The sequence below is a fragment of the Lepidochelys kempii genome, chromosome 11, assembly GCF_965140265.1.
Source record: "Lepidochelys kempii isolate rLepKem1 chromosome 11, rLepKem1.hap2, whole genome shotgun sequence".
Classification (NCBI taxonomy): domain Eukaryota; kingdom Metazoa; phylum Chordata; order Testudines; family Cheloniidae; genus Lepidochelys; species Lepidochelys kempii.
The window spans coordinates 62,805,796-62,832,994 of NC_133266.1; the positions used below are offsets into that span (position 1 = coordinate 62,805,796).

General features: G+C 45.5%; 2 protein-coding genes across 4 annotated transcripts in view; one reads left to right on the top strand and one right to left on the bottom strand.

Moving 5' to 3' along the window:
- Positions 1 to 17,535, top strand: part of FAM237A (family with sequence similarity 237 member A) — a 39,618-nt gene extending 22,083 nt beyond the window's left edge. The window contains exons 2-3 of one of the 3 annotated variants that reach the window (XR_012154373.1): positions 14,782 to 15,376; positions 15,710 to 17,535. The gene's annotated coding sequence lies outside the window, so the exon portion shown is untranslated. The other 2 variants (XR_012154372.1, XR_012154371.1) reach the window with 2 other exon arrangements.
- Positions 1 to 27,199, bottom strand: part of DYTN (dystrotelin) — a 61,048-nt gene that overhangs the window by 12,522 nt on the left and 21,327 nt on the right. Inside the window, exons 8-13 of the mRNA XM_073306616.1 lie at positions 24,788 to 24,899; positions 22,521 to 22,666; positions 19,863 to 20,031; positions 16,316 to 16,386; positions 8,708 to 8,867; positions 6,893 to 7,397 (exon numbers count right to left, since the gene is read on the bottom strand). Of these exons, the coding sequence (XP_073162717.1) occupies positions 6,893 to 7,397; positions 8,708 to 8,867; positions 16,316 to 16,386; positions 19,863 to 20,031; positions 22,521 to 22,666; positions 24,788 to 24,899 (1,163 nt within the window). The remainder of the gene's footprint in view (positions 1 to 6,892; positions 7,398 to 8,707; positions 8,868 to 16,315; positions 16,387 to 19,862; positions 20,032 to 22,520; positions 22,667 to 24,787; positions 24,900 to 27,199) is intronic.

The window sequence follows — 27,199 nt, forward strand, 5'->3', positions numbered from 1 at the left end:
GTCTCTCCTGTGCTGTCAGTGACCCGCTGCTGGCAGTCAGCTAGCACAGAGGAAAAGCTGTCTCGTTTGAATACAACGGTAACAAAAACTGGACTGTGGAGCAGGGAAGAGTAGACTGGGACAAGGTGTCTGGTGAGACTGGAACCTGGGGTGAGGGGTGGAACCTGGGACTGGCTAGGCAAAGTGGTGGGACTGGAAGTCAGGGAGGGGAATGGAGGCTAGAACTGGTTGGTCCCTCCCGCCTTGAAAATCCATCCAGCATAACACAGGTGACCTATGAATCTAGCCACTTCCTGTCAGTGAGAGACATACAAGAAATGGCTACCTACCTTTCGTAACTGTTGCTCTTCAAGATGTGTTGCTCACGTCCATTCCAAGCGGGGGTGTGCACACCACATGCACAATTGTTGGAAGGTTTTTCGCCTAGTGGCACCCTTCAGGTTGGCTGTGGAGCCTCCTGGAATGGAACCCTTATGGTGGTGAAATAGGTCCCTGCTGACCTGCCGCCTCTTCAGTTTCTTCTTGCCGGATACTCTGAAAGAGGGGAGGTGGGTGGGTCTTGGAATGGACGTGAGCAACACATCTTGAAGAACAACAGTTACGAACGGTAGGTAACCATTTTTTCTTCTTTGAGTGATTGCTCATGTCAATTCCAAGTAGGTGACTCCCAAGCAGTCCCCTGGAGGAGGGGTCGGAGTTCACTGAGTTGCCGACTAGCATGTCTCTGCCAAACGCGGCATCGTCTCTCACTTGCTGAGTGATGGCATAGTGCAACGTAAAGGTGTGAATAGACGACCACGTCGCTGTCCTGCCGATGTCATGAATGGGGATCTGTGCCAGGAATGCTGCAGATGAAGCCTGTGCTCTTGTGGAGTGCGCTGTCCATGCTGGGGCTGGAATCTTTGCTAAGTCATAGCATGTACTGATGCAGGCCGTGATCCAAGAAGAGATTCTCTGAGATGAAATAGGGAGATCTTTCATTCTTTCTGCAATAGCAATGAAGAGCTCCATCAACTTCCTAAATGGCTTTGTTCACTCCATGTAAAAGGCTAATGCCCGTCTGACATGCAGGGAATGGAGCATGCATTCCCTGTCGTTGGCGTGCGGCTTAGGATAGAACACAGGCAGAAAGATTTCCTGATTTGCGGGAAATTGTGAATCTACCTTCAGGAGGGAACCTGGGTGCGGCCACAATCGTACCTTGTCCTTATAAAACACAGTATAAGGGGGCTCGGACATCAAAACCTTGAGCTCAGACACCCTTCTGGCTGATGTTATAGCCACTAGGAACACCACTTTCCAAGACAGGTGGAACAGCAAACTCGTTGCTAGGGGCTCAAAGGGAGGGTTAAACTCCCATGGAGGGATTGGTTGTTTTACTTGGTTTGTCAAGGGACTGGACACTTTGTCCAGTCCCTTGAGGAAACGCCAACCCCAGGGTTAGCAAACACTGAGCATCCCGTTGAGCCGGGATGGAAAGCTGAAACTGCTGCCAGGTGCATCTTTATTGATGAAACTGACAACCTCTGTTGCTTTAGGTAAAGCAAGTAGTCCAGGAAAAAGGGAATCAAGGACTGCAATGGAGGAATACCTTTGTGGAGAGACCAAATGGAAAATCTCTTACACTTTGCCAGATAAGTGGCACGAGTGGAAGGCTTCCTGCTGTTGAGGAGAACCTCCCTAACCGAGTCTGAGTAGGTAAGCTCTAGTGGATTCAATCATGGAGTTCCCATGCTGTGAGATGGAGAGACTCTAGGTTAGGGTGCTGGAAGCAGCTGTGGTCCTGGGTGATCGTCTGGAACCAAGGGCAAAGTAATGGGTGTACCCACTGACAGGCCCAGCAGCATGGTGAACCAGTGCTGATGTGGCCACGCTGGTGCTATTAAAATCAACTATGCTTTCTCTCACTGGATCTTGAGGAGGACCGTGTGGATGAGTGGGAAGGGCAGGAATGCATTCAGCAGGTGCCCTTTTCAGGACAGGAAGAAGGCATCCGTGAGCAAGCCCAGGCTTTGGTTCAGGAAGGAGCAGACCTGTTGACGCTTCCTGTTGCACTATGTCGTAAACACGTCTGTCTGGGAAGATCCCCACTGTTGGAAGGTGTTGATGGTGACATCCAGGTGCAGAGACCACTAGTGGCTGTGAAACAACCTGCTGAGGTGATCGGCCAGTTCATTCTGTGAACCGGGAAGGTATGAGGCCTCCAATTGTATCAAGTGGGGGATGCAGAAGTCCCACAGCTTGAGGGCTTCCTGGCACAGGGAGAGGAGCTAGTACCACCCTGTCGGTTTATATACGGATATATCAGTACGGATACACATCTTCCCTGCAGATGGGTTTGAAATGTCTGGCAAGCGAGGCGAACCGACTGCAGCTCCCTGATGTTGATGTGCAGCAAAAGTTCTGCCTGGTACCAAGAGGCCCTGTGTCTTGAGTTCACTCAGGTGCACCCCCCCATCCCATCGCTGACGCATCTGTGACTAGAGACAGCAACGGCTGAGGTATGGAGAAGAGCACTCCCACACATACTGCTTGCAGGTCGAGCCACCGTCGGAGGGATTCAAGAACCTGAGGAGTAAGAGTGACCCGTCTGTCTGTGACCTCTGTTAGGCCTGTAAACTCAGGCTAACCATTCCTGAAGAGGGAGTAGCCACAACCTGGCATGCTGTACCACATACGTGCAGGCAGCCATATGCTGGAGCAACTTCAGACAAGTTTGCGCCATCTTGAGATCCTCTCTGATAGTGTTCATTGCGAGGAAATGAGCTTCCTGGAGAAAAGCCTTGGCCTGGATGGAGTCCAGGAGGGCCCTGATGAACTCTATCCTCTGCATAGGAGTTATAGTTGACTTTTTTCCACATTTAGAATGAGACTGAGCCTGAGGAATATCATGTGCACCAGGCTCACATGGCCCTCCACTTGGGCCCATGCTTGACCCTTGATCAACCAGTTGTCCAGATACAGGAAAACTTGCACCTGCCGCTTTCGCAGGAAGGCTGCCACAACTGCCATGCACTTCGTGAACACCCAAGCGGCTGCCAAGAGGACGAAGGGGAGGACCGTGAACTGACAGTGGGTGTTGTTGACAACGAATTGAAGGAAACGTCTGTGGTTCGGGACTATGGACACATGGAAGTACGTATCCTTCACGTTGAGGGCGGCGCACCAGTCTGCCGCATCCAGAGAGGGCATGATGGAAGCCAAGGAGACCATGCAGAACTTCAGCTTCTTCATGAATCTGTTGAGGTTTCGAGGGCTAGAATAGGCCAGAGCCCACTGTTGACCGTGGGGACTAGGAAGTAACGGGAATAGAATCCCCTTCCCCTGAACTCCATAGGTACTTCTTCTACTGCTCTGAGTTGCAGGAGCATTTACACCTCTTGCACTAGAAGTTGCTCGTGAGAAGGGTCCCTGAAGAGGGATGGGGAAAATGGGTGGACAGGTACAGAATTGGAGAGAATATCCCAATTCTACCGTGCTCAAGACCCAGCGATCTGATGTTGTTTGAGCCCAAGCATGGTAGAAATAGGATAGATGGTTCACAAAGGAAGGAGAAGGATCCGGGATATGGACTGGTGCGCCGGCCCCGGGCGCACCTTCAAAAGTTTTTCTTGGGAGCCGGCGACTGTCTCACCGAGCCTTGGCCCTGGGTAGAAGAGGACTGCAGAGGCCTTCTCCTATTACTCCTACCCTGTCTCCTGTTTATAGTCTTGCCTCAGCTGAGAGGGGTTGAAGCGAGGCAGGGGCTGAGGCTTAAAATGCTTTCTTTGCGCGGCCGCGTATGAAGCCCCAAGGACTTTAAGGTCACTCTAGAGTCCTTGAGATTATGGAGCCTAGAGTCCGTCTGCTCAGTGAAGAGACCCACACCATCAAAGGGCAGGTCCTGCATAGTCTGTTGGACCTCTGTGGGGAGGCCCGAGACTTGTAGCCACAAATTGTGCCGCATGACAATGGTTGTAGACATTGTACGGGTGGTCGAGTCCATTGAGTCTAATGCAGCCTGCAAGGAAGTCCTTGCAATGGTCTTGCCTTCCTCCAGGGCAGCCCCAGAGTCACAGCAGGAGTCAGATGGAAGTAGCTCTCCCTGGACAGGGAATTCCAAGAGTTAAAAGGGTAGCAGCTAAGAACCGCCTGCTGATTGACAATTTGAAGCGGGAGTCCCCCAGTGGAATAAACCTTATGGCCGAAGAGGTCTAGCTTCTTTGCCTCTTTAGACTTTAGAGTGGGGCCCTGGTGACCCTGCCTTTCCTTGGCCTTGGCTGCATCCATGACCAGCATACCCAGCTGAGGGAGGGTGAAAAGGTATTCATACCCGTTAGAGGGTACAAAGTACTTCCTTTTCACCCCTTTAGCTGTGGGAGGAATGGAAGCAGGAATGTTCCAGAGGGTCTTGGTAGTATTGTGGATGGTCTTGATCAATGGCAAGGCCACCCTGGAAAGGTCTTCTGGCCTCAGAATGTTCATCATAGGGTCCATTTCTTCTGACACCTCCTCCGCTTTCAGGCCCAGATCTTGGGCTACTCTTCTGAGCAGCTCCTGATGGGCTCTATTGTCCAAAGCCGGTAAGGAGGCAGACCAGCCGGGTACTGCCTCATCCGGGGAGGAGAATGAAGAAGGCCTCATAGGCACGGGATTCTCCTGACCTTCCAACTCATGGAGGTCCTCCCGGGCAGGTGCTTCCTGCGCAGTGCAGATGTGTTGCCAGATGCAAACTTGGTGCCGGGTTCGGTGCTGTCCTGGGCACTGGGCTCCGAATCCCTTGGAGGTTCTCTCACCATTGAGGCAGACAGAGGTCCCACATCTGTCCGAGGTGACCGAAAGGGATGTGAAGTTGGCCCCTGGGCTGGATGATACGCCCAGGGAGTCCAGAATGGCCAATGAGTGGGTGCCTGCCACTGTGGTGGCCAGGACATCATCGGAAGTTGTTGCATCTTGTTATATCTGGAGCAACGAGACTGGTGCTGGCTGCATCTGGAGATGTATAATTCTGGTTCTAACTCGGAGGACGAGTCTGATCTCGGGCTCCATGGCAGTGCCGTGTGGGCTGGTGCCAGTGTTCAGTGCTGAGACGAGGACGACTGGTGCCGCAGCATGGCTGGTTTGCTTTGGACAGTCCAGCCCCCCTGTGCAGTGTTGGTGCTGCTGGCTTTGCCGGTGCTGGGGACTGCTGGGTTGCCATCTCTATGAAGTTCCTGGCAGCCTCGAACGTGTCAGGAGTGGACAGCATGTCAAACTCCCCAATTTGGCTCTCTCGTCCTGGGGGGTCCAACAGAATTGGAGTCAACAGTTCTGCCTGGATGGCCAAAGTCAACAATACCGGCTGTCCCTGAGCAGGAGTTGAGTGTCCCGATGTGGGACGCACTCCACGGGCACCATTGTGCTCCACTGCTTGGACAGTCAGCAGGTGCCCCCTTTCAGCTCCTTATGCAGCACCGGTGAGTGAAATTGGTGCTGAGAAGTCGACAAACTTGTCTTCAGTGCCAGAGAGTAGTGGTGCTGCAGGTCTATGGGCCCCAAATCCTTCGCTGCCACCGCAGCCTCCCTTACTGAGGCCGGTGCGCTCTGCACTGAAGTGCTGGGCTTGGATCCTGACGCGGTCTGAGCCAGCTGGGGATGGAAAGCTGACTCCATAAGGACAAGCTTAAGTCTAAAGTCTCTCTCCTTTAGTCCTTGGGCGGAAACTCCTGCAGATTTTGCACTTGTCAGTTTTGTGGGTTTCCACCAAGCACTTTAAGCAGGAGTCGTGAGGGTCTCCCCTGGGCATAGGCTTCTGGCAAGACTCACAAGTTTTGAAGCCTTGAGACCAAAGCATACCCCAGTCCCTGGAGGGTAGTAGGATAACGGGGTGGGGGGTATCCCCCAATAGAAATTTATCTACGAACTAATTAACTAAAATACTAGAAAGAACTAAGTAGAACTATATACAATACAAGAATAACTGTTCACTAGGAGAAGAGCTTGCCCAAGGCAAGAGAACAAAGTAGCTTCAAAGACCGTCACTGGTGGTAAGAAGTAACTGAAGAGGCAGCAGGTCAGCAGGGACCTATATTCACTGCCATAAGGGCACCACTCCAGGGGGCTCCACAGCCGACCCGACAGGTACCACTAGGGGAAAAACCTTTAGACAATTCTGCACGCAGCGTGCACACACCTACTTGGAATTGTAATGAGTAATCACTTGAAGAACTACAGGTTCCTCAGAATGCCATGTCACTCTCTCCTTAGTAATTTACAGTGCCAGGAAGCACATCTAACACAAATATCCTGAGACCTATTGTCTCCCATGCATTTCAGATTTCCATGTAAAAGCTTTCTGCTAATGTCAGGGGATGCAGTGAGGTTTAGTTACTGCACATCTAGAAGTAAAAGACACTTATGTGACACAAATTATCTAGTTGTTAATATACTGTCTCACCAAATTATATTCAAATTGATGAAAAACAGCAGGTGCCATCATTACATACTCTGCGACTTCTGTGAAGAGGGGATACGAAGGACACATCCCCGATGTTTAAAGAATGGATGTGAACTCTGTGGGCATCCTTTTTAGAGTAATTTTGAACCAGCGAAAGAAATTCAAATGAGATCTCAAATTTGTAGAGAAGGGTGCAAATAAGTGCAGCACCTGACTGACTCAAAGTGTAAATATAAAGGCACCTCATGCTAGACTCAATGGACTAAATTCTCTGTTGGTGTCAAAGGGTGACACTTTAAGTCAGTGATGCTTCACTCATTTACACCAGAATAGAGTTTGGTCCATCAGGTCTGATTCTCCACTCACTCACATATGTGTCCGGCGTAGCGCCAATGAAGTCTATAAACTATGCTGGATTAAATTGGATGTAGGTCAGAAGACAATCAGGCCTACTATCTGTGACTTTAGAACTCTTACCTGGTTGCAGTTGGAGAGATAAAGCATCCTTCAGCTTCAGCACTAGCTGCTGCAGTTCCTTCTCTTCATTCACCTCCTTCTCATTAAATGGCAATTCTGCTGCAGTGGGACTAGAAGCTGTGGTCATAATTCCCTGGGTAAGGTTCCTGGTCCTTTCAGGTTGTGATATCCCCTCCTGATCTGTCTGAGGAATTCCCTTCTCTTTTGATTTTTCATGCTGTCTCATTAGGGGATTGCCATTCTGCAGGAATATTGACCCCAAAGTGGTACCTGATGATCTCAGGTTCATTGCAGCTGGATCAGTCTGAGTCTGTAGTAACTTCCTTTTTTCTGCAGTGGAGGAGGGATCCAGGGATTTCAACTCAGTGAAGCTAGTGGGGATGGGTTTTGCCAGAGCTGAATCTGATCCATTGTGAAGCTTTCTTTCCTTCCAGGGGTCCTCACTTTTTGGCATCATATTTTGACACAGTACAAATGAAGGATGGTTTGGTGGTTGTAACATTGCCTGAAATGAACACAACACAGGAAACCTCTTGCTTATAAAGCTTGATACAAAGCCAATGGAAGCCTGTTAAAGAGGTAGGATGGTTTTGTAGTTAAAGAACTGAAATGAGACTCAAGAGATCTGATTTCAGTTCCTTCCCATCCCTACCACAGACATCCTGTATGACCTTGGGCAAATCAGTGAATCTCCATGACTCAGTTTCTCCACCTGTAAAAAGAGGATAGTAATGCTTCCCTTGTCGGTCTTGATTAATCAGGTTGTAGCTTTTCAGGACAGGGACTTTCTCTTCATATGTTTGTACAGCACTTAGCCCAATGGAGTCCTGATCATGGCTGGGGACTTTAGACACTACTGCAATATAACAACAAATCAACAGGAGTTATTCCATTGACTTCAGTCGATTTTGGATCAGGCCCATAAAAGTTTGGTGTCTATCACGAAACACCATCTCTGCCTTTTTCTTCTTCTAGTGACTCCTGCCTGATTTTCAGTGTCTTGGGTCTAATTTTATTGTACATAGGTTTCCTTCCACAATTTTCTATGTCTCGATTTATTGCAACTTCAGTCTCAAGATACTGTATCTTACTGTGCCAGTAAAAAGGGGACATCACAGTAGCCCAAGATTTAATTTGCTGGAAAATTATTCTAAAAGAATTTAACTAAGAATATAGGCAGAGTATATATACACGCACACCCACACCCATGCAATGTGTGTGTGTGTGTACATATGACTCATGCAAACAAATTGCATGTATATCCAGCTGTATGTATTTGCATAGCATATGGACTAATATTTTAGAGGTGAGAACATCATTTGAACTTTAGAAACCAAGGGTTACTTTAAATGAATCAGAATTAAAATATTCCAAAAGAAAAAGGCAAAATAAGATATTGATCCGCAGCAAGTAAAGACTTTCCTTTAATTATCTAATTCTTATGTAAGATTGTTCTTTAGACTGCACTGTCTAGTGATGTGTCCAGTCTTGCTTAAGATGCATTGAGCAATTCTCTTTGGAGCCTTTTTTATGGTTGGAATTTGCACAGAAAGGGTGTTTACTCAGCTGTTCACTCAGCTATTTATTATTAATTATTACTCTTATTTATTTATTTGTACTGTGGTGGTGCCTATGAGCCCCATTGTACTAGGTGCTGTTCAAACAGAACAAAAATAGCCCCTGCTTTCTATCCATCTATCGATAAGAGACAACAGGGGGAGCACAAAGTAACAATGAGACAATGCTGGTGCGCAGTGGTCAGAACATGTCAAAGCCAAATTGTTGTCAAGATTCTTGGTACACTGTTCTCTGTACCTTTATTTCCTGCCTCATTTGCTGCAGCTCCATCTGCACACTCTCATGGTTTGCTATCAGGACTTGGAGCTTTGCTTCTAGTCTGCAGCTTTTGTCTTCCTGGGAGTTGTGGAGGAGCAGCACCTTGTCTTTCCATTTGTTTAACTGCTTTCTCAGGTACCTGCCAGGCAACAGGGGGACAGGGGAGTTACTGGACTAAATTATCTTCCATGCACACTCCTTAATGCACAGCACAAGAGAGGACAAATATTGCAGCTTGGCTGGTGCAAAGGGGCTATAGCGCAGGTATAAGAACCTTCCCATCCAGGGTGCAGGGGCTGAGCTGTCTCCACAGCAGCCTATACACAGGGACATTCCAGGAAGCCCAGGACATGGGGAGGATGGAGAAGGTGTGGCCAGGATGGTCCTGGGCTCTGGTGATTCAACATTCCTGGAATGGCCCATGGGGCTGTCACAACAGAGACAAGAGAAGAGCTGCCCTCCTCTGTGCCTGGGGTCAAGCCAGCTCCTGCTAGCTCTCAAAGTGGGGAAGTGCAAGCTGTCTGTCCTGGCCCAACCACAGGGATGAATCTGCCCCATTGTTCCTTGATGATGATCCTTCTTGCTAAGGACCTTCTGTATGGCCTCCACTGATTGCACAGAAAGTTTCTATAGAAGCCACTGTCCTTGGAAAGATGAGGTTATTGCAATCAAAAGTGCTACCCCCACACATACTAGAGCAGGATAATTAGAGACTATGCACATAATATCTACTCAGGGTAGACAATACATAAATACCACCCATTTCTCTAATATAGAGGCAGACTCTTGCGGAGAAGTGCTGCCCACAGGATAGCAATACAGCTTTGTCTTGCCCACTGCTGAGGCGGAGCGAGAGATATAAAAGCTGGTTAGCACTGGAGCAATAAGACAGCTGCTGTATATTGCTCAATTGAAATAGTTATCCCCACTCTTCTATTACATCCAAGAGTTCTATTTATTAACTTTCCATTGGATAATGTGTTGGTTCACATAAGCAAGAAGCAATGGTGTTATAAATCAGTCTTTTACTAAATGGTTTCTTCCAGCTCTATTTTTGAAAGAAGAAATACATTAATCAGTACGTACTCAGAAAAACCCACACTAGGGGTAAAGACAGAACTCATCTGCTCACTTTCCTCATGCCAGTAGCCCCACTGACCCCTTCAATGGGATTATACATGTCAGCTGAGCAAGATTTGGCCATAAGGCTTGTAAGAAGTCTGGACATGCAAAGTTAACACTAGTATTTGGATCTGGGTTTAGAAAAGGTTTTCCTGTCCTTGCGAGAATTTTCTTTCAGATTTTTGACATTTTTTCCCATCCTGAGATGGGATAAAAAGTCAATCTCAAATTTTTTTTTGTGAACCAATGGTCTGAAAACTTTTTTGGATCAGATCAATTGAAACATCTCATTTTGATACCGACCTTTCAAATTTTTTTAAAACTTATTTTAGTACAAATTAAAATTTCTAAGCAAAAAGTCATTTTGAATCAGAAAATGAACAGATCAACATTTCCTGATTGGAAAAATGTTTCATTGGAAAATTCTTGACCAGCTCTACTAGTCCTTTTAATAGTCCTTATATTTCAGCATTTAATGGCTCTGTCCTGTGCGGTTCTGAGCATCTTTAGCTATTTTTTTTCCCATAGATATTTAGGTCAGAAGGGACCATTATGATCATCTAGTCTGACATCCTGCACAACGCAGGCCACAGAATTTCACCCACCACTCCTGCAAAAAACCTCACACCTATATCTGTGCTATTGAAGTCCTCAAATCGTAGTTTAAAGACTTCAAGGAGCAGAGAATCCTCAAGCAAGTGACCCATGCCCCATGCTACAGAGGAAGGCGAAAAACCTCCAGGGCCTCTTCCAATCTGCCCTGGAGGAAAATTCCTTCCCAACCCCAAATATGGCGATCAGCTAAACCCTGAGCAAGATTCATCAGCCAGATACCCAGGAAAGAATTTTCTGTAGTAACTCGGATCCCACCCCATCTAATATCCCATCACAGGCCATTGGGCCTATTTAATTACCAAAACCATGTTATCCCATCATACCATCTCCTCCATAAACTTATCGAGTTTAATCTTAAAGCCAGATAGATCTTTTGCCCCCACTGCTTCCCTTGGAAGGCTATTCCAAAACTTCACTCCTCTGATGGTTAGAAACCTTCGTCTAATTTCTAGTCTAAATTTCCTGGTGGCCAGTTTATATCCATTTGTTCTTGTGTCCACATTGGTACTGAGCTTAAATAATTCCTCTCCCTCTCGGGTATTTATCCCTCTGATATATTTATAAAGAGCAATCATATTTCCCCTCAACCTTCTTTTAGTTAGGCTAAACAAGCCAAGCTCCTTGAGTCTCCTTTCATAAGACAAGTTTTCCATTCCTCAGATCATCCTAGTAGCCTTTCTCTGTACCTGTTCCAGTTTGAATTCATCCTTCTTAAACATGGGAGACCAGAACTGCACACAGTATTCCAGGTGAGGTCTCACCAGTGCCTTGTATAACGGTACTAAAACCTCCTTATCCCTACTGGAAATACCTCTCCTGATGCATCCCAAGACTGCATTTTTCACGGCCATATCACATTGGCAGCTCATAGTCATCCTATGATCAACCAATGCTCCAAGGTCCTTCTCCTCCTCCGTTACTTCTCTGTTACTTCTAATTGATGCATCCCTAGCTTATAACTAAAATTCTTGTTATTAATCCTTAAATGCATGACCTTACACTTCTTACTATTAAATTTCATCCTATTACTATTACTCCAGTTTACAAGGTCATCCAGATCCTCCTGTAGGATATCCCTGTCCTTCTCTAAATTGGCAATACCTCCCAGCTTTGTATCATCCGCAAACTTTATTTCTGTTCCCATTCCTGTCAGCAAACGTTCACCTGAGTAACTTAACCTGTGCGAGTATTTCCACTGACTAGGAATGAAGGGGACTGCTCCTGGGAGCAAAGTTACTCATTTTCCTGTTTACGGAATCGGGTCTTGAGCAGGGTTGCCAACTTTGGTTGGATGCATTCTTGGAGGTTTCACCACACGACACAATCTTTAAAGATTCATCTTTAATTCCTGGAGACTCAGCAAGTATAGTCTTGAGTCAGGACAGAGTACATTTCCGAAGGAGCAGGCTTCATATGCATCATCTCAGCTACCATTAACTTCAGTGGGAGCTGAAGATGTTCAGCATCTCACAGGACTGGCCCCTATGGGTATATCTACATTGCAATGTAAGCCTGAGCTTGATCTTGGGCTCCATCCTAACACCCCTTGCATCTACACTGCAATTGCTCTAACCCAGGACTCAGTCCCAGGACCCCTCAGGGCTGCAGGGTCTAAGCAAATGGAGGAGAGGAAGGTGATCAGGAACGGTCAACATGGATTCACCAAGGGCAAGTCATTCCTGACCAAGGTGATTGCCTCTATGATGAGATAACTGGCTTTGTTGATATGGGGAAGGTGGTGGATGTGATATATCTTGCTGTAAGCAAAGCTTTTGATACGGTCTCCCACTGTGTTCTTTCCAGCAAGTTAAAAAAGTATTGATTGGATGAATGGACTATAAAGTGGATAGAAAGCTGGCTAGATCATCGGGATCAATGGGTAGTGATCAACGGCTCGATATCTAGTTGGTAGCTAGCATCAAGCGGCGTGCCCCAGTGGTCGGTCCTGGGGCAAGTTTTGTTCAACATCTTCATTAATGATCTGGATGATGGAATGGATTGCACCTTCAGCAAGTTTGCAGATGACACTAAGATGGGGGGAGAGGTAGTTATGCTGGATGGTAGGGATAGGGTCCAGAGTGACCTAGACAAATTGAAGGATTGAGCCAAAAGAAATCTGATGAGGTTCAACAAGGACAAGTGCAGAGTCCTTCATTTAGGATGGAAGAATCCCATGCACCACTACAGGCTGGGGACCGACTGGCTGAGCAGCAGTTCTGCAGAAAAGGACCTGGGGATTACAGTGGATGAGAAGCTGGATAGGAGTCAGCAGTGTGCCCTTGTTGCCAAGAAGGCCAATGGCATATTGGGCTGCATTAGTAGGAGCACTGGCAGCAGATCAAGGGAAGTGATTATTCCCCTCTATTCAGCATTGGTGAGGCCATACCTGGAGTAGTGCGTCCAGTTTTGGGACCCCTGCTATAGAAAGGATGTGGACAAATTGGAGAGAGTCTAGCAGAGGGCAGCAAAAATGATTACGGGGCTGGGGCACATGACTTATGAGGAGACACTGAGGGAATTCAGCTTATATAGTCTTCAGAAAAGAAGAGTGAGAGGGGATTTGATAGCAGCCTTCAACTTCCTGAAGGGGGGTTCCAAAGAGGATGAAGCTAGGCTGTTCTCAGTGGTGGCAGATGACAGAACAAGGAGCAATGATCTCAAGTTGCAGTAGGAGAGGTCTAGGTTGGATATTAAGAAACACTATTTCACTAGGAGGGTGGTGAAGCACCGGAATGGGTTACTTAGGGAAGTGGTGGAATCTCCATCCTTAGAGGTTTTTAAGGCCTGGCTTGACAAAGCCCTGGCTGGGATGATTTAGTTGGTGTTGGTCCTGCTTTGAGCAGGGGGTTGGACTAAATGACCTCTTGAGGTCTCTTCCAACCCTAATTTTCTATGATTCTATGTTGGCCCCTGAATCCACCATGAGGACTGAAGGCAGCCAGCAGCAGGCTCCAAGTGAAGGGCATGAAGTGACTCTCTTAATGAAACCAGTCCCAGAGCAGGCTGTGGATCAGCATCAACAGTGAGTTCTTGGTCCCTACTTGGAAGAGCTGTTTGATCCCCCTGCCCGAGGAACAGCCCACTGCCAAAATTTGCAACAAACACGGTGCAGTCTGAAGCGGCCCCAAAGCCCAGTAAGTGTATGATTCAAATTTACAGTTTATTATTACAGTAATGGGAGGGATTTCTGCTCTAAGAAGCAATGTAAAAATAAGTCCCAGATATCAGCATGTGGCCAATAATGGTGGATTGTAGCACAGCACCGTGGTGTTTGCCTTCCCTTCCCCCCACTTGTTTAGTTCAAAATGGCAACCTGAAATTTCAAAGATTCATAAACAGCTGTAAAGGTTATTGTAGCTGTTAAGTCACAGATGTTTGCTAGGGTCATTCATGATTTCCCTTCAGCAATAAGAAATATCCCACGCTGTAATCATTCCTCCTGGGTCTATACAGCTGCCTGTGAACAGCGAACTGAGCATGTGTGTTTGGGGTAAAGTCTTCTATTTCCAAATCTAGCTCATTTCTGTTAAGCGTAATCCATGCAGTCTGCGGGTCACAAATTCATTTCTCCAAAGTACGAGTGGGGCATCAGTTTTTCCCCAGAACTATGCCAGGTGCAGGGTGGAGAAAAGCTGCAGATTTTAGCGTATTTGTATGCAGCAGTAACAGGGTAAGCCAAAGGTGCTGTGTCAGCTCTTAAGGTTAATTCCTTCATGGATTCTGACCCAATCCTGGCTGCTGATAGCTGCATGCTTTTCCTGAAGCAGGAGCTCCACATAGATAGTCACATTGTGGGGAAGGGCATATTTTCCAGGACCTCCCTGCCCCGTATAGCTGACTAGTCCACCCCACTCTCAGATATGCTGTTTGGTCACTATATGTTTGAATACTTCAGCTGCATACACTGTATGTTTCCCTCCAGCAGCTTGGAATAACATGTCCCTCTGCCAATAGAGCACCACAAGAACACTTATGTCATCTTCCAAAATATGAAAGACCTGAAATGACAGAAAAAGCCTTTTGCAGCAAGGGCATTATACACACCTCTCCTCCTCCCCTGCATGACAATTAGTTACGAAATTTTTATGAAACAGAAAAAAGTTACAATTTTAAACTTACCATTGTCTTCACACTTCTGTAACTGTGACTAACAAGGCTGTGTTCAGAGACAGCATGAGGACTGAAGCCTTCCCGTCACAATATGTGTTCACTTTAGAAATGTTACATTTTATGTTCTTGAGATTCCACCATAATTAATTCTGTGCTCCTCCACTGAGCTACTTTAGACAACAATCCTTTTTCTTGTCCTATTTCAGGACCCTCAACCTCTACTGCCTGCTGTTCTTCAGGAATTCGATCCCTGGCCCAAGATACCTTCACGAACCATTCCAAAAGGAAGAGTTTCCATGACAAAGTTATGGTTGATGATCTTAAGAGGGCAGACGAGCAGGTCTGGTACCAGAAGAAGAGGGATGAAAAACTGAAACAACAGCATACTGACAGGCAAGAGGAAAGGCTGGGGCTCACCACCCAGGTAGAGAACAGGGTTTCAGCGAGGGGGCTGGCACTTGGAAAGCAGTTCTTGGAACAGGAATGGTGGCTTAGGGAGGGAGACAAAGCTCAACAGGGAACTGTTTCAGCGATTCCTGTCCATAATGGCTGCCAGAATACCATCTCCTGTTGCCTCCCCCACACCACAGCACGACCATCCTGCAACATACCTCAGATTCATACAGGATTCAAAAGCAGTGGGACAGGACAACTAAACTCCATGCAGCCTTCCTTCTTCAACTCTTCTCTAATGGAAACATCCACCTCCCTACCCCACTGTCAAGTGAAGGGAAAATGTGTAAAGAGGGGAAAGGAGAACATGGGGTGAGAGGACATGTAGTGGCATGGGGATTGTGTCAGGTATTAAGTATTTCCTCTGTGTGTGTGTGTGTGTGTGTGGTTTTGTTAAGGCAGCTGGTCTGACCAACATTGTGTGAGTGTTTTGCTATTTTAAGACTTGTTTACAAATAACATGCTTCATGTTTTCAAAAAAGTTTATTGCTATCAATGCATCACATCATGCAATCATGATTTGGGATAATAAAGCTGCATTCTAGGGGTTATTTCCAACTTGTGTTCTGGAAAAGGCAGAAGATTTTGCTTGTATTAGTAGTAAATTTAAATGATAATATTATAATAATCTAAAAAAGGACTTGGAAAATTGTTATTTGTATTTTTTTTTATCTTTTGCAGGGACGATAGGAGCTGAACTATCTTGCTGTGTTCATGAGGAGCCAATAAAAACAGCTTTATTCTTGTAACAATATTTAAAGAGAAATTAATAAGTGACAACATATATTAATGAGGTTCTCTGACATGGCTCTTGAGAACATGAAAAAGAGAATAAGAGGCCACAATTAACATATACTGCATTTAATGGTATATATTACTGACCCATGTGTAAGGCCAAACTCTTCCCTGGTGTAAACTGGCACAGTTTCTTTGACTTAAATGGAACCATGCCAATTGACACCAGCAGAAAATTTGGCTCATTAAATTGATGCCCACATGACAGAATTAAGACTTGCAAGCTGTCTCACTGAATAATGCACACGAGAGCTGTAGCCCAGCATTTGACAGCTAGAAAAAATCCAAGTGGACGGACGGACACACACACAGACACACACACACTGCACAAGGTTAAAAACCTTTCTCTTGCTTTGGTCTGGTTTAGGGTTGGAAATGAAGGGTTGGGACTGGAAGGAAAGAAGCAGTAATGTTTATTCAAGTTGTCTGGTTTTAATATTAAAACACTTATCTCCATTTGGCTTCAGCTTTGGTGTTAACACACTTACCCACCTCTTCTCACTGTGAAGGGCTTTGATGGATTCATGAGCTTTTAACAATTCTGCCTTAATAGAGGCTATTGCCTATGGAAGAAAGAGAGAAGATTCTGTTTTGAATTTTACCAGTGTGGTGTTTGTAATCATATTTGCTGTGTAAACCTTGCTGTAAGCAGTAATATCACATTTAGGATATGTCTACATTACAGTTTTTGTCTTGAGTTATTTGACTGCCATGAACTTGAGGTATTAGCACATTTCGAACAGTCTGGATACTTCTCTATGGATCACACTTTTCCACTGTGCCTGGAAGCAGATCCTCAGGAACCCCTAAGCATCTTGATTTAGCGCATGTCTGGTACAGTTCTGGTACATCCTATATCTATCTTCCGACAAAACAGGACTCTAGGACTTCCAATCTGTGTCTTTTAAAGCAGCACTGAAAAACCAGCATGATGTCAGTGTAGAACACAAAAGGAGGATAAAGCTTCTCAGAAAGAATTCTCAGCCCATGGAGAAACTAAACAAGTCAACAGCCAGCATGACAAAACCCCAGGCTACCTCACCAGATGGAAAAAGAATACACTGCAGGAACCCAAAGGTGGCAGTCCTGTCTCTCTCTCTTCTGAAATGAATGCATGCCTGACAATGAGGTGAAGTGCTCTTGACTTGAATATCTGCAGATGCTCACAGCTGCTACTGCTGGTACATGGTGGCTGACAGTGTCTCATGTTCTCCATGGAAGTACAGCTCCTGAAGAGAGGCATGGGTGTGATGGCAAAATAGATGAGCTTATATACGGGGATTGATTCTCAATTACTCCATTCTGGAGCTGGGGAAGAGACAGAGGGGTGGGGAGGCAAAATTGGCCTTGACCTCTTTTGTGCTCCCCATAGTCTAGGGCTATGCAGAGGCTGCCTAACCTGAGGCTACTCTAACTTACATTCTGATTCCCATGGCCCCTGGAAAATAAGGCAATACTGTTGTGCAATGCATTCACCTCCACCCACTCCCAGCATGCCCCTAACATGGCTGCTGGGCAGGGAGCAGAGTTGGTTTAGAGCCTTTATGGCACTTCTACATTGGCTGGAGAGAATCACTACTCTGGACATATCTTCAGAGGGACTATTTCTGCTGCCTTTATGCTGTCATGATGGCACAGAATGGCCCAAGCCTAATTGAGATTCAGGCCTATGATGTCTTTCCTTAAACTGTTGCTTTCAGAAGGGAGAGGTGATGGTATTTTGACCACAATCTCAGTGGAGCCTGTCATGTGCTACTGTAATGCAAATAAAAATGAATAACAGAACAAATAACCCTGCAGTGCAAATAGCCGTGTGTGCTACCACATTCAGGTAACGAGGCCCAGATTCACAAGGGGACATAGGAGTTGTGGTGCTCAGTGTTACAATGCCTGACTTTTAGGCGCATAACAAATCACAGGAACAACACTGTGATCCACAAATCCTGAGTTGTGGGCTAGGCTTCCGGCACAATGAGCAGAGCCAGACTGTGATTTACAAAGCCAGCAACTAAGCAGGGAGCTGCCTAAGCTAGCCAATGGGAGACGCTGACAAGGGGGGTATGTATGTGGTAGTGCCTTTCTCTGCTAGTGATTCTCAGCTGTGAACCCTTTTCTGGAGTTCAGGGCCCAAAGTGGTTTTTGCTAATTGCTGGGGAGAGGAGGGTACTCAGCTGGGATGCCCTGGCTCAAGTGCCCCCTCCACCGGATGAAGAGAAGGGATTTGACTGGGAATCTGCTACCTCCCAGGTGAGCACCCTAATCATTGGGCAATAGGATATTCTGACATGGGCTCCCTCAATCTCTCCTGTTCAAGCTATTCCACTGTGTATAAATAAAGAGTAATTGGAGCAGGGGGACTGGACCCTGGGCTCTCACATCCCAGGAGACAGCCCTAACCACTCAGCTAGAAAGTTATGTAGGGCCTTCATAAGCTGGGAAGAAACACTGCCTTGAGACATCTCTGTTGTAAGGATGCAGGGGGCTAGAGCCCAGTTTGGTGGAGCTTAGGACACCTGAAGTTCCCACATCACCACTAGGCTAAAAGTTATGAGGGAGCAGATCCTCCTCCTCGCCCCAGCCATTTTGTGTGAGCTTGCCGACGGCGCCAAATCTGGAAGGTGTGCTCTGAGCATGCTGACTGGATAGGGCTCTGCAGGCGAGTTAAGCAGAGGAATGTCTGTATTCCCTGGGTTCTTGAATTGCTCTGGGGTGAGGTGGAAGGTAAGTGTTCAGCTCCCTAGCATGGAGCAGCAGTGCACGTGCCCCGAGGTAGAAACTTAAGCACCTTAGGAAATTTCACTCTTGAAAATTTTTAGGCTAATTAAGTGTCAGTGCCTACAGGGTCAGTGGGAGTCTTGTGAATTGCAGTGGTGACTAAAAGCTGGGACTTAGGTGCCTAAATCTAGACTTTAGGCACCTAAGCCCTTTGTGAATCTGGGCCTAGCCACTATGATTGGGTGTATACACCCCAGACTTGTTAACCAGCAGTTAATAGAGCCTGAGCCCAATTAAGCCTCTGGGTGTCAGGTATAACTGATGATCATACCCAGGGGGGAGGAACTGGGCCTTCATAAAGGAAGGACTAAGGAGCATAGAGCAATAGGAAGGTAGGCAGGCAGGCAGGCAGAAGACCCAAGTGAGAGATAGCTAGAAAGTTTAGCTGAACTAAAGCCAAAGAGAAGTCTGGGACTAAGGGGCATTTGGACTGAAGTTTGAGGGGATACAGCTGCAAGGGCTACAGAGAACAAGTAGGTCCTGTGGGAGACCCTGAGGCAGAGTCTGTAAGAAGCAGGGAGAGGCTGGAGGTACTGAATAGGGCCTGGAGAGTAGATCACAGCAGGAGACCTGACATAATGGTTGTAGTTAGTCAGAACAGGTCCAGGGATGTAGCAGCAAGGAGTCTCATGGAGCAGACTACTGCTGTTTGTTTCATGATACCTGCTCTGGAACCTAGTGGAGTGGGAGGATCTGGGTTTCCTTACCAGCCACAGGAAAGATGGCATGAAGCCCCCTGAGAGGGGAATAAGGATGACTGGAAGCCCTGAGAGAAGGAGTGTGAAGACCTTTCGTAAGGACACTGGGACTGTTATTTGTTAGACTCTGTTACCTCAAAAGTGGGGAACTAAAATGTAATGTGGCTAGAGGGCTGACTTGCAAGATGAGACAGATCATCACAGGGCCGGAGAAACTATTGACAGTGTTAGGCAAGAAAGAGCTGCTATCTCAAGCTCTGCCATCCGGGGACTTGCCAATGGTGAGTCAACTCTTCTGCAGTCACCAATATTGAAATGTGGTCAAGCTCTTTAAGGGATGACTACGAAGTTTCCAGGTTCCTGATTTGTTTCCTTCTACTTTCTCCTGCCCACTTCCCTCCCTCCAACATGAGAAATTAACAGAGTTGAAGTTAACCAAGGGAACATCTTAGGATCAGTATTTAATAGGCAGTCTGAAAGCTGATCGATAATTGGTCTGGGTCTCCCTGCACGCTTCAATACTCGCCCTGATTTGTTCAGTGTGGCTATATCTTGTTTTTGCTCACCTGAGCTGATGTCTTGTCTTGTGCTGGTGCCCTGCTGTCATTCTCAATCTGCTGCACTGCAGACCCCTTTTCAGCTAAGTGCTTGGATGACTCTGGGGCCAGTCTGTTTTCTGGGGAGGATAGGTAATGATGGGCAGGCTGTGGGGAGGTGCTGAGCTCTGTAGAGGGCCTGTACACCAGGAAAGAAAGCAAAAATAAAGAGAGGATGAAATGAGAAGCTCAACAGTCGAACTCTTAGGTTCCTTTCCCTAGAATCTAGAATCATCATAAATAAAACTTCTGTTTTCAACAGAGTAATAACTGTCATGCCTGAGTAGGAATTACGGAGTAGTTATGACCACTGTTAGCTAGCACTATATTTGGCTGTAAAAATGGATAACCGACAGTGGATGTCATTTTGTTTATTGAATGGAGACCATAAAGTCTTTAGCACGGAATTCCAGTTCCTCTTCATTTAGCAACAGTACAGCTGCTCTCCCTTTTCATCTTCCCCTGTTTCTTAGCCATTGGCAGTAGAGGGCCAACTAAACTAGGCAATTCAAATAAGGAAAGTTTTAGAAAGCCAGAAATCCTGTGGCCCAATCTGTGCTAGGCTGAGGTACCAATGATCCTTTTAATGACACCTGGAGTAGCAACTCAAAATTCTGCTCTCACTGATGGCTTATCCTGCCCAAATGTGATATAAGCAAAAACCCCTCAAGTCATCAAATGACCTTGTGGACTTGGAGAAAGATTACGGTAAAGTTCATGTAAAGAAGGGAGCTTTTGTTGCTAAATGAAAGTAAGCAAATATCAGTCATGAAAGAATTAATGGGCAAGTTGCATTCAATCACATTCCATGCTAAGGAACAAACACTTAAGCAACATCTCAGTGATCAAATAGCTTGTTGACAAGGTTGATATTCCAGCAAACTATTCATACTGTAGCTAGGGGCCTTGATTAGTCTGAATGTATTTAAAATTGGTTTCTAATAGCAATAACACTACTCAGTGTAAAGTTTAGTAAATATATTTTCCACTTCCTTCCTGTTGGGAAGGATGAAATTCACCCCTGTTCAAAAGGATGAATACCATCACTCAATTTTACTTAAGCCCTGTTTGGCAGATATTTAAGTCTACAAACTGAACAGACCAATTAGGCAAGACAAACACTCAGAACTTGTGCTAAGGACCAGCACATGGTTAAGAGACCTCTTCAGTCTCATTCAAGTCCCCCATAGACAAAGTGCAAGAATGGGTCAAATGAAGGACAAGCATAACAAGATGCCAAAACAACTCACAGATATAGAGTATTGCAGTGAACCTAAGAGGAGCCTTTTCTCACACCTGGATGACGTAAAGGGACATGGGTCATTCAGGAATGGAGGTAACAGACTTAAGTCAATTACCTGAGTCTAAAGGGCACAGAGCAGTCTCATTGACTTCAGTGGTGTTACCCACAGTGGGAGGTACTGTCTGGTAGTAAGTATTGCAAAGCTGGGCCCGAGATTAGATATGACAAAACATGGCACACAGAGCTGACATTAAGAAGAGAAAACAAAATAAATGTGTGCTTGTTTGTGAATGGTGCTCATAATTCTAATTCCATCTTTGTTGTTTTATTTAGATAGTTATTAGTACGGCCCCCAGCACCATAATATTCAAACCCCTGTAGAAGGTTGACGTAAGAAGTCACATGCCTTCAAATTCATTGTTTACCTACTCTGCTGCCAAGCATCCTAAAGAGTTGATGGACTACAACACTCATGACACCCCCTAAAGGAGAGTATGTGTTATAGAGTAACTGACTCATCCAAAACTGCTTGCTTATTTGTATTATGGTAATACCTAGTGAATCCACCTGAGATCAGGGCCTATTGTGTTACGTCTGTACAAATACCTAGAAAAACATGGCGCCTTTCCTAAAGCATTTACATTCTAAATAGACAAAGGAAGCATCGTTGTCCCCACCTTCAGATGGGACACTGAGGTTCAGATAAGTTAAGTGACTTGTCCAAGGTGTCACTTCAGTAGCAGAGCTGGGAAATAAACCCCGAGCTTCTGAATCCCAACCCAGGGCCATAACCACACGACCAGCCTTCCTTTCTACTTGTCAGCAAGGCTGAGTTCTGCAGTTACTATATAGGACCAAGGCCTGATAGAATGTTTTAAAATTTCTTTTATGGAAGTGTGTTAGATAGGTTCTAAGTATGGGGGCCATTGCGACCACCTTCACATTCTCTAGGGTGAGAGCTTTGCAGATTCCTGCTCCTCTTTCTGCCATAACATGAAGTCACAGCATGGAAAAGGTTCTCAGTCACTGACCCCCATAGACTGTAATGGCTACTTTGTGGGCACAGTATCAATATATCATGCAAAGGCTTATTTCAGATGACTGGTATTTTTTAAAAAGCATGGAAAGAAGCTGCTTTTATTGTACAGTTTCAACCCTTCCATTTTGTAATCTTAATTTGTGTTTTATGGACTGATCACTGACCACATTTCATCTGTCAAATCAAAGTCATTTACTGTGTGAGCACAGTCAAGTAGCTTATGTTCAAAACTGCTTCTATTTTAGTACTGTTAAATGCAGGTGGTGAATGTGCTGCAGCTTGGAAGTATCTGGTCTCTTCAAATTCACCACTCAGGTGGTATAAATACCCTGGGACTCACACTCACAGTGCTTGCTCATGTTCTGGAAAGTCCCCTCCCTCCATCGTTTCCAGTGTCTGCCTTCTCTGAGCCTCCTTCCTTCTGCAGCGCTCTTGAAGCAGGTTATTTCTGACAGTGCGAAAAAAGATCTTTGCATTCTCCTTTGCTGACATCTGCTGGAACGACATGTAACAGAGAAAAGAGTGGATTTAAAACCAGCACTGCTCTGAAGCAGCAAGCAGTCAGTCGGTCAACACAATCCCAGATAAAGCTGAGTGTTGCTATCTTCTCCCCTCTACCCACAAGAAAGCTAATGTAACTCCAGACCTTTGTGGATGCTGGCTAACTTTAGTTGCTCTTCCCTAGTTTGTCTGGAGCTTAATAGAACCCTCATCTTTAATATGATTTTGTTTTGTAGATAGGGGTGAACCTAATGTCCTTTTTGAGGTGGTTTTTAAGAATGTGCTGGAAAGACAACAAAGGGCCCAGTTACTTCCTGCTGTGAAAAGTGGGTGTAAAATGCTGCCTTTCCTAGCTGGGAGCATTTGATGCTCATTATGCATCTAAATGGGGAATTGTGAAAAAGCAAACAGGAAAAAATAATGCAACCATTGTATGTTCTACTCATTTCTTACATTGATGATAAAACTACCACAAGGTGTCACTGTGGTAAAGAAAAACAGCATTGTCATTATAAACATTGGTGTGGGGGCTAGAGAAAGACAATGTAGACCAGGGATTTTCAACCTTTTTCTTTTTGAGGCCCCACCCTACCCCCCCAAAAACACAAACACACACACACGCTATAAAAACTCCACAGCCCACCTGTGCCACAACAACTGGTTTCTGTATACAAAAGCCAGGGCCCGCATTAGGGGGTAGCAAGCAGGGTAGTTGCCCGGGGCCCCATGCCACAGAGCCTGCGTGAAGCTCAGCTGCTCAGGCTTCGGCTTCAGCCCCGGGTGGCAGGGTTCAGGGCCCTGGGCTTCAGCCTCATGTGGTGGGGCTTCAGCTTTCTGCCCTGGGCCCCAGCAAGTCTAACACTGGCTCTGCTTGGCGGCCCCCCTGAAACATGCTTGCAGCCCCCCAGGGGGCCCTGGATCCCAGGTTGAGAACCACTGATTTAAAGGATAGGCTATATCATGGTCAGTTGCCACTTTCACCTGAGCTATACAATACTTTCTGAATTAGCTGTTGGGCACAGTAAAGCCTGTACTCAGTTTGGCTTAGAAAGTAAGTGTGTTTGTCAACTGCTTTCAAACACAGTTCATTTTCTAATGTCAACACACCTTCAGACCCTCATTCTGCAAGCTGATCCTTGTGGGTGGAGTCCTCTGGCTTCCTGGAACCCCATTGATTTCAGAAGGGTTTAGTGCAGGGGTTTCCCTTTGGATCAGCTTGCAGCAAGCAGATGAAAACTCTGGGATTCCCCTTGCAGAGTTTCTTCCTCACTGCTCTCCCACACTGACTGGCTTGTTTGTTTCATTCACCTGTTAACGTCTCCATTTTTTTCTATAAGCTCTGTGGCCCGGGACAGACTCTCATTTACTGTATGTTTGCACAGTGCCTAGCACAGTGACTTCTAGGTGCTAGTGCAACAATCTATTCCATTTAATACAGTCATCTTCTGGATGTGGTGGTCTGTAGGACTGGAGTCCTCCTTTAACCGAGGGGTGATCTCCTTGGTGTTCGTGCTGCCACACTGCTATGTGAAGCCATGATGAAAAAGGAATTCTCTTTTCACACACAGCCCCTGGGGCCGCCTCGCAAAGGTTGATAAACCAACTAGAAGATGCTTTACTGAGGAGTTCTTGCAGCTTTACACTGAATTAGCTCCTGAATGGACACAGGGTGGGGTAGAAGGGAGGGGGAATGATGCATGTCTCCTACAGCCATATGCCAAGCTCCCTTCCTTCCTTCCCCCTCCCAACCAGTCTGCACACACAAAAATCTGGTGCCATGGAGGGCCCCTTCCACAGGTCCAAAAATGGGATGGTGGATGCCTGTGGGTGGTGACGTGACATACCACACACACAGGACGGGGCAGGATTTACTCCTCGGTGTCCCATGTGACTAGACTGTGTCTTTATCTCAAAGCAGAGTGAAAATTCTAAACTTAAAACCCCACTTTATTCATTCTCTCACCTAATATTGCTCAGCAGCTAGTGCGGATATATTTCATGGGGGTGATCACACACACACACGCTCTCTCTCTCTAATCATCATAGCCATGAGCCTACCTATCCATACCAATAGGCCAAGCAAGCAGATGAGTCAGTAAAATGGGATGGTACCTTCACACAGTACTCCATCACAGGGTGTGACCTCTTGTGTGGTTTGCTCTGACGCTCAGTGAAGAAGCAGACTTGGCAAAGATCAAAATTCAGGCACTTCAGACAGCGATACCTGTCAGGGAAAACAGAAAGGATAAGATTAACCTTCAAGGACTGGCAAATTCATGCAAGTGAATTGGGATCTTAGAAATCAGCACCCATGAATGTTTGATAATCTAGACAGAGCTGGGCAGGCAACAGTTTTTCTGGTCCAAGAAAATTTGAGATATTGAAAATTTTTCTGTCCGAAATAAGGATGAAAAGTCAAAATCATGAATTTTCACAAACTGAAAATCTGAAAAAGGTTTTGGTTTGGGTCAAGTGAAACATTTCATTCTGATGATTTTGAAATGTTTTGGTTTTTGATTTTGACCTTTGTTTATTTTGGAGTTGGAGTTTTTTGTTTGTTTGTTTTTTTGACTTTTTAGACTAAATTTACTGAAACTTTGAAACGAAAAGTTGTTTTCACTCAAAACTGAAACTTTCTCTTTTGAAAATGTCCGTTTTCTTTTCCAAAAACTTTTTGAAGTCTGACACTTTGTTGAAACCAACCTTGGTCATCAAATTTGGCATTTTTTGGTGAAAAATCAGTTAATCAAAAAACCCAGCTTTACTGATGATATTATCAATGTAGTAATGGTTTCCCACAGCTAGGGGAGAGCCAAGGAGTTCATTATCGAAACAAGAGTAATTGATCAGCTGACAATGTTCTAATCCTTAGAACAGCTTTATTTTTATAGTTAATAACTGATGCACTGAACTTCATATAGTGGAGCCATAGTTGCCGATGATACCATTTTTTTGGTCCTGTTGTGGTATCCTCGTATTTTGCATGCTTCAGTTTATCTCTATATACAAAAAGAAAAGGAGTATTTGTGGCACCTTAGAGACTAACCAATTTATTTGAGCATAAGCTTTCGTGAGCTGCAGCTCACTTCATGTATGCATCCGATGAAGTGAGCTGTAGCTCACGAAAGCTTATGCTCAAATAAATTGGTTAGTCTCTAAGGTGCCACAAGTACTCCTTTTCTTTTTGCGAATACAGACTAACACGGCTGTTACTCTGAAACCTGTCTCTATATACAGTTCATTGTGGGCTGTAACATCCCAGAATGATGAATGCTGGGGCATCAGAGCAAAGTGAGACCTATGACTTTGGAAAAACTTAAGTCAATAATGCAAGCTAACATTGCCACAAAAGTATAATAGTAAAACTCCCTGTCCTAGGTTCATCACTGTCCTCTTGCCTAGTCCCGTCTTTTCTCAGACGTCCTCCCTTCACCCTTCTCATAGCACCTGTCCAAGAGATGGGGAAAGAGAAGCTGCAGTTAACTCCTGGTTTGCTGGAGACCAGGCAATAGAGCAGGGTGAAGCTTTTCAGCTGAAACTTTTTTCAATTAAAAATGCAGATTTGAGTCAACTGAAACCTTTTGAGAATTAGGGTCCAATTGTTTCATTCAAAAAATCAGAATCTGAAATGTTTATTTCAAGATTTTTGAAATGTTATGATTTTTCAATTCAAAAAGCCTTTGTTTCACACTTTACGGCAATTTTATTTTTAAAAGGCGAACCTCCCCCAAAAAACTAAAGGAAATGTTTCATTTAACCCAAAGTGTAAAACTTTAATTTTTTTTGGTTTGCTAAAAATTTTTTTTGAATGGAGTCAACTCAAAACAATTTTCCCCACTGATGATTTAGTTTAGCCACTGAACTGAAAAAGCAGTTATTCACAGTTTAAACAGGCAGTGCCCTGAGCCCTATTCCATTTTTATTAAACCAGGTGTGAGATACTGAATTCAAAACTAGAGGTCTTGATTACAGCTAGACTAGGATGGAGAACTGACTGTTCCCTGTGTAGCCCTCACTGGACTTTGAATACTTGTACAGCTCTTGAGACCCTTGTTCCCTCACAGAGCTTGTTGGGTCTTTGTAGAGGAGTTTTGTAAAATAGATCTAGGCAAACACTGCCGGAGAATATTCAAAACCAGATCATGATCTAGTTTCATGAAAACATTTACATTAATATTAAGCTTTTGATATTTGCTTTTCATTTGCTTTTTATTTTGGGCCCTAGCTACCTGGTAGCATTCCTTTAATACTCTGAGGTATTTTTTTAGTTGCCTGGATGTAAAGCAGAGGTTCTCAGACTTCATTGCACTGCAACCCCCTTCTGACAACAAAAATTACTACATGACCCCAGGAGGAGGGACCAAAACCTGAGCCCTGCCACCCAGGGCTGAATCCCTCGGGTTTTGGCTTGGGCCCCAAGCCCCAGCAAGTCTAAGCCAGCCCTGGTGATCCCATTAGTTTGAGAACTGCTGACCCACAGTTTGAGAACCGCTGACGTAAGGGATATCGTAGCTAACCAACTGG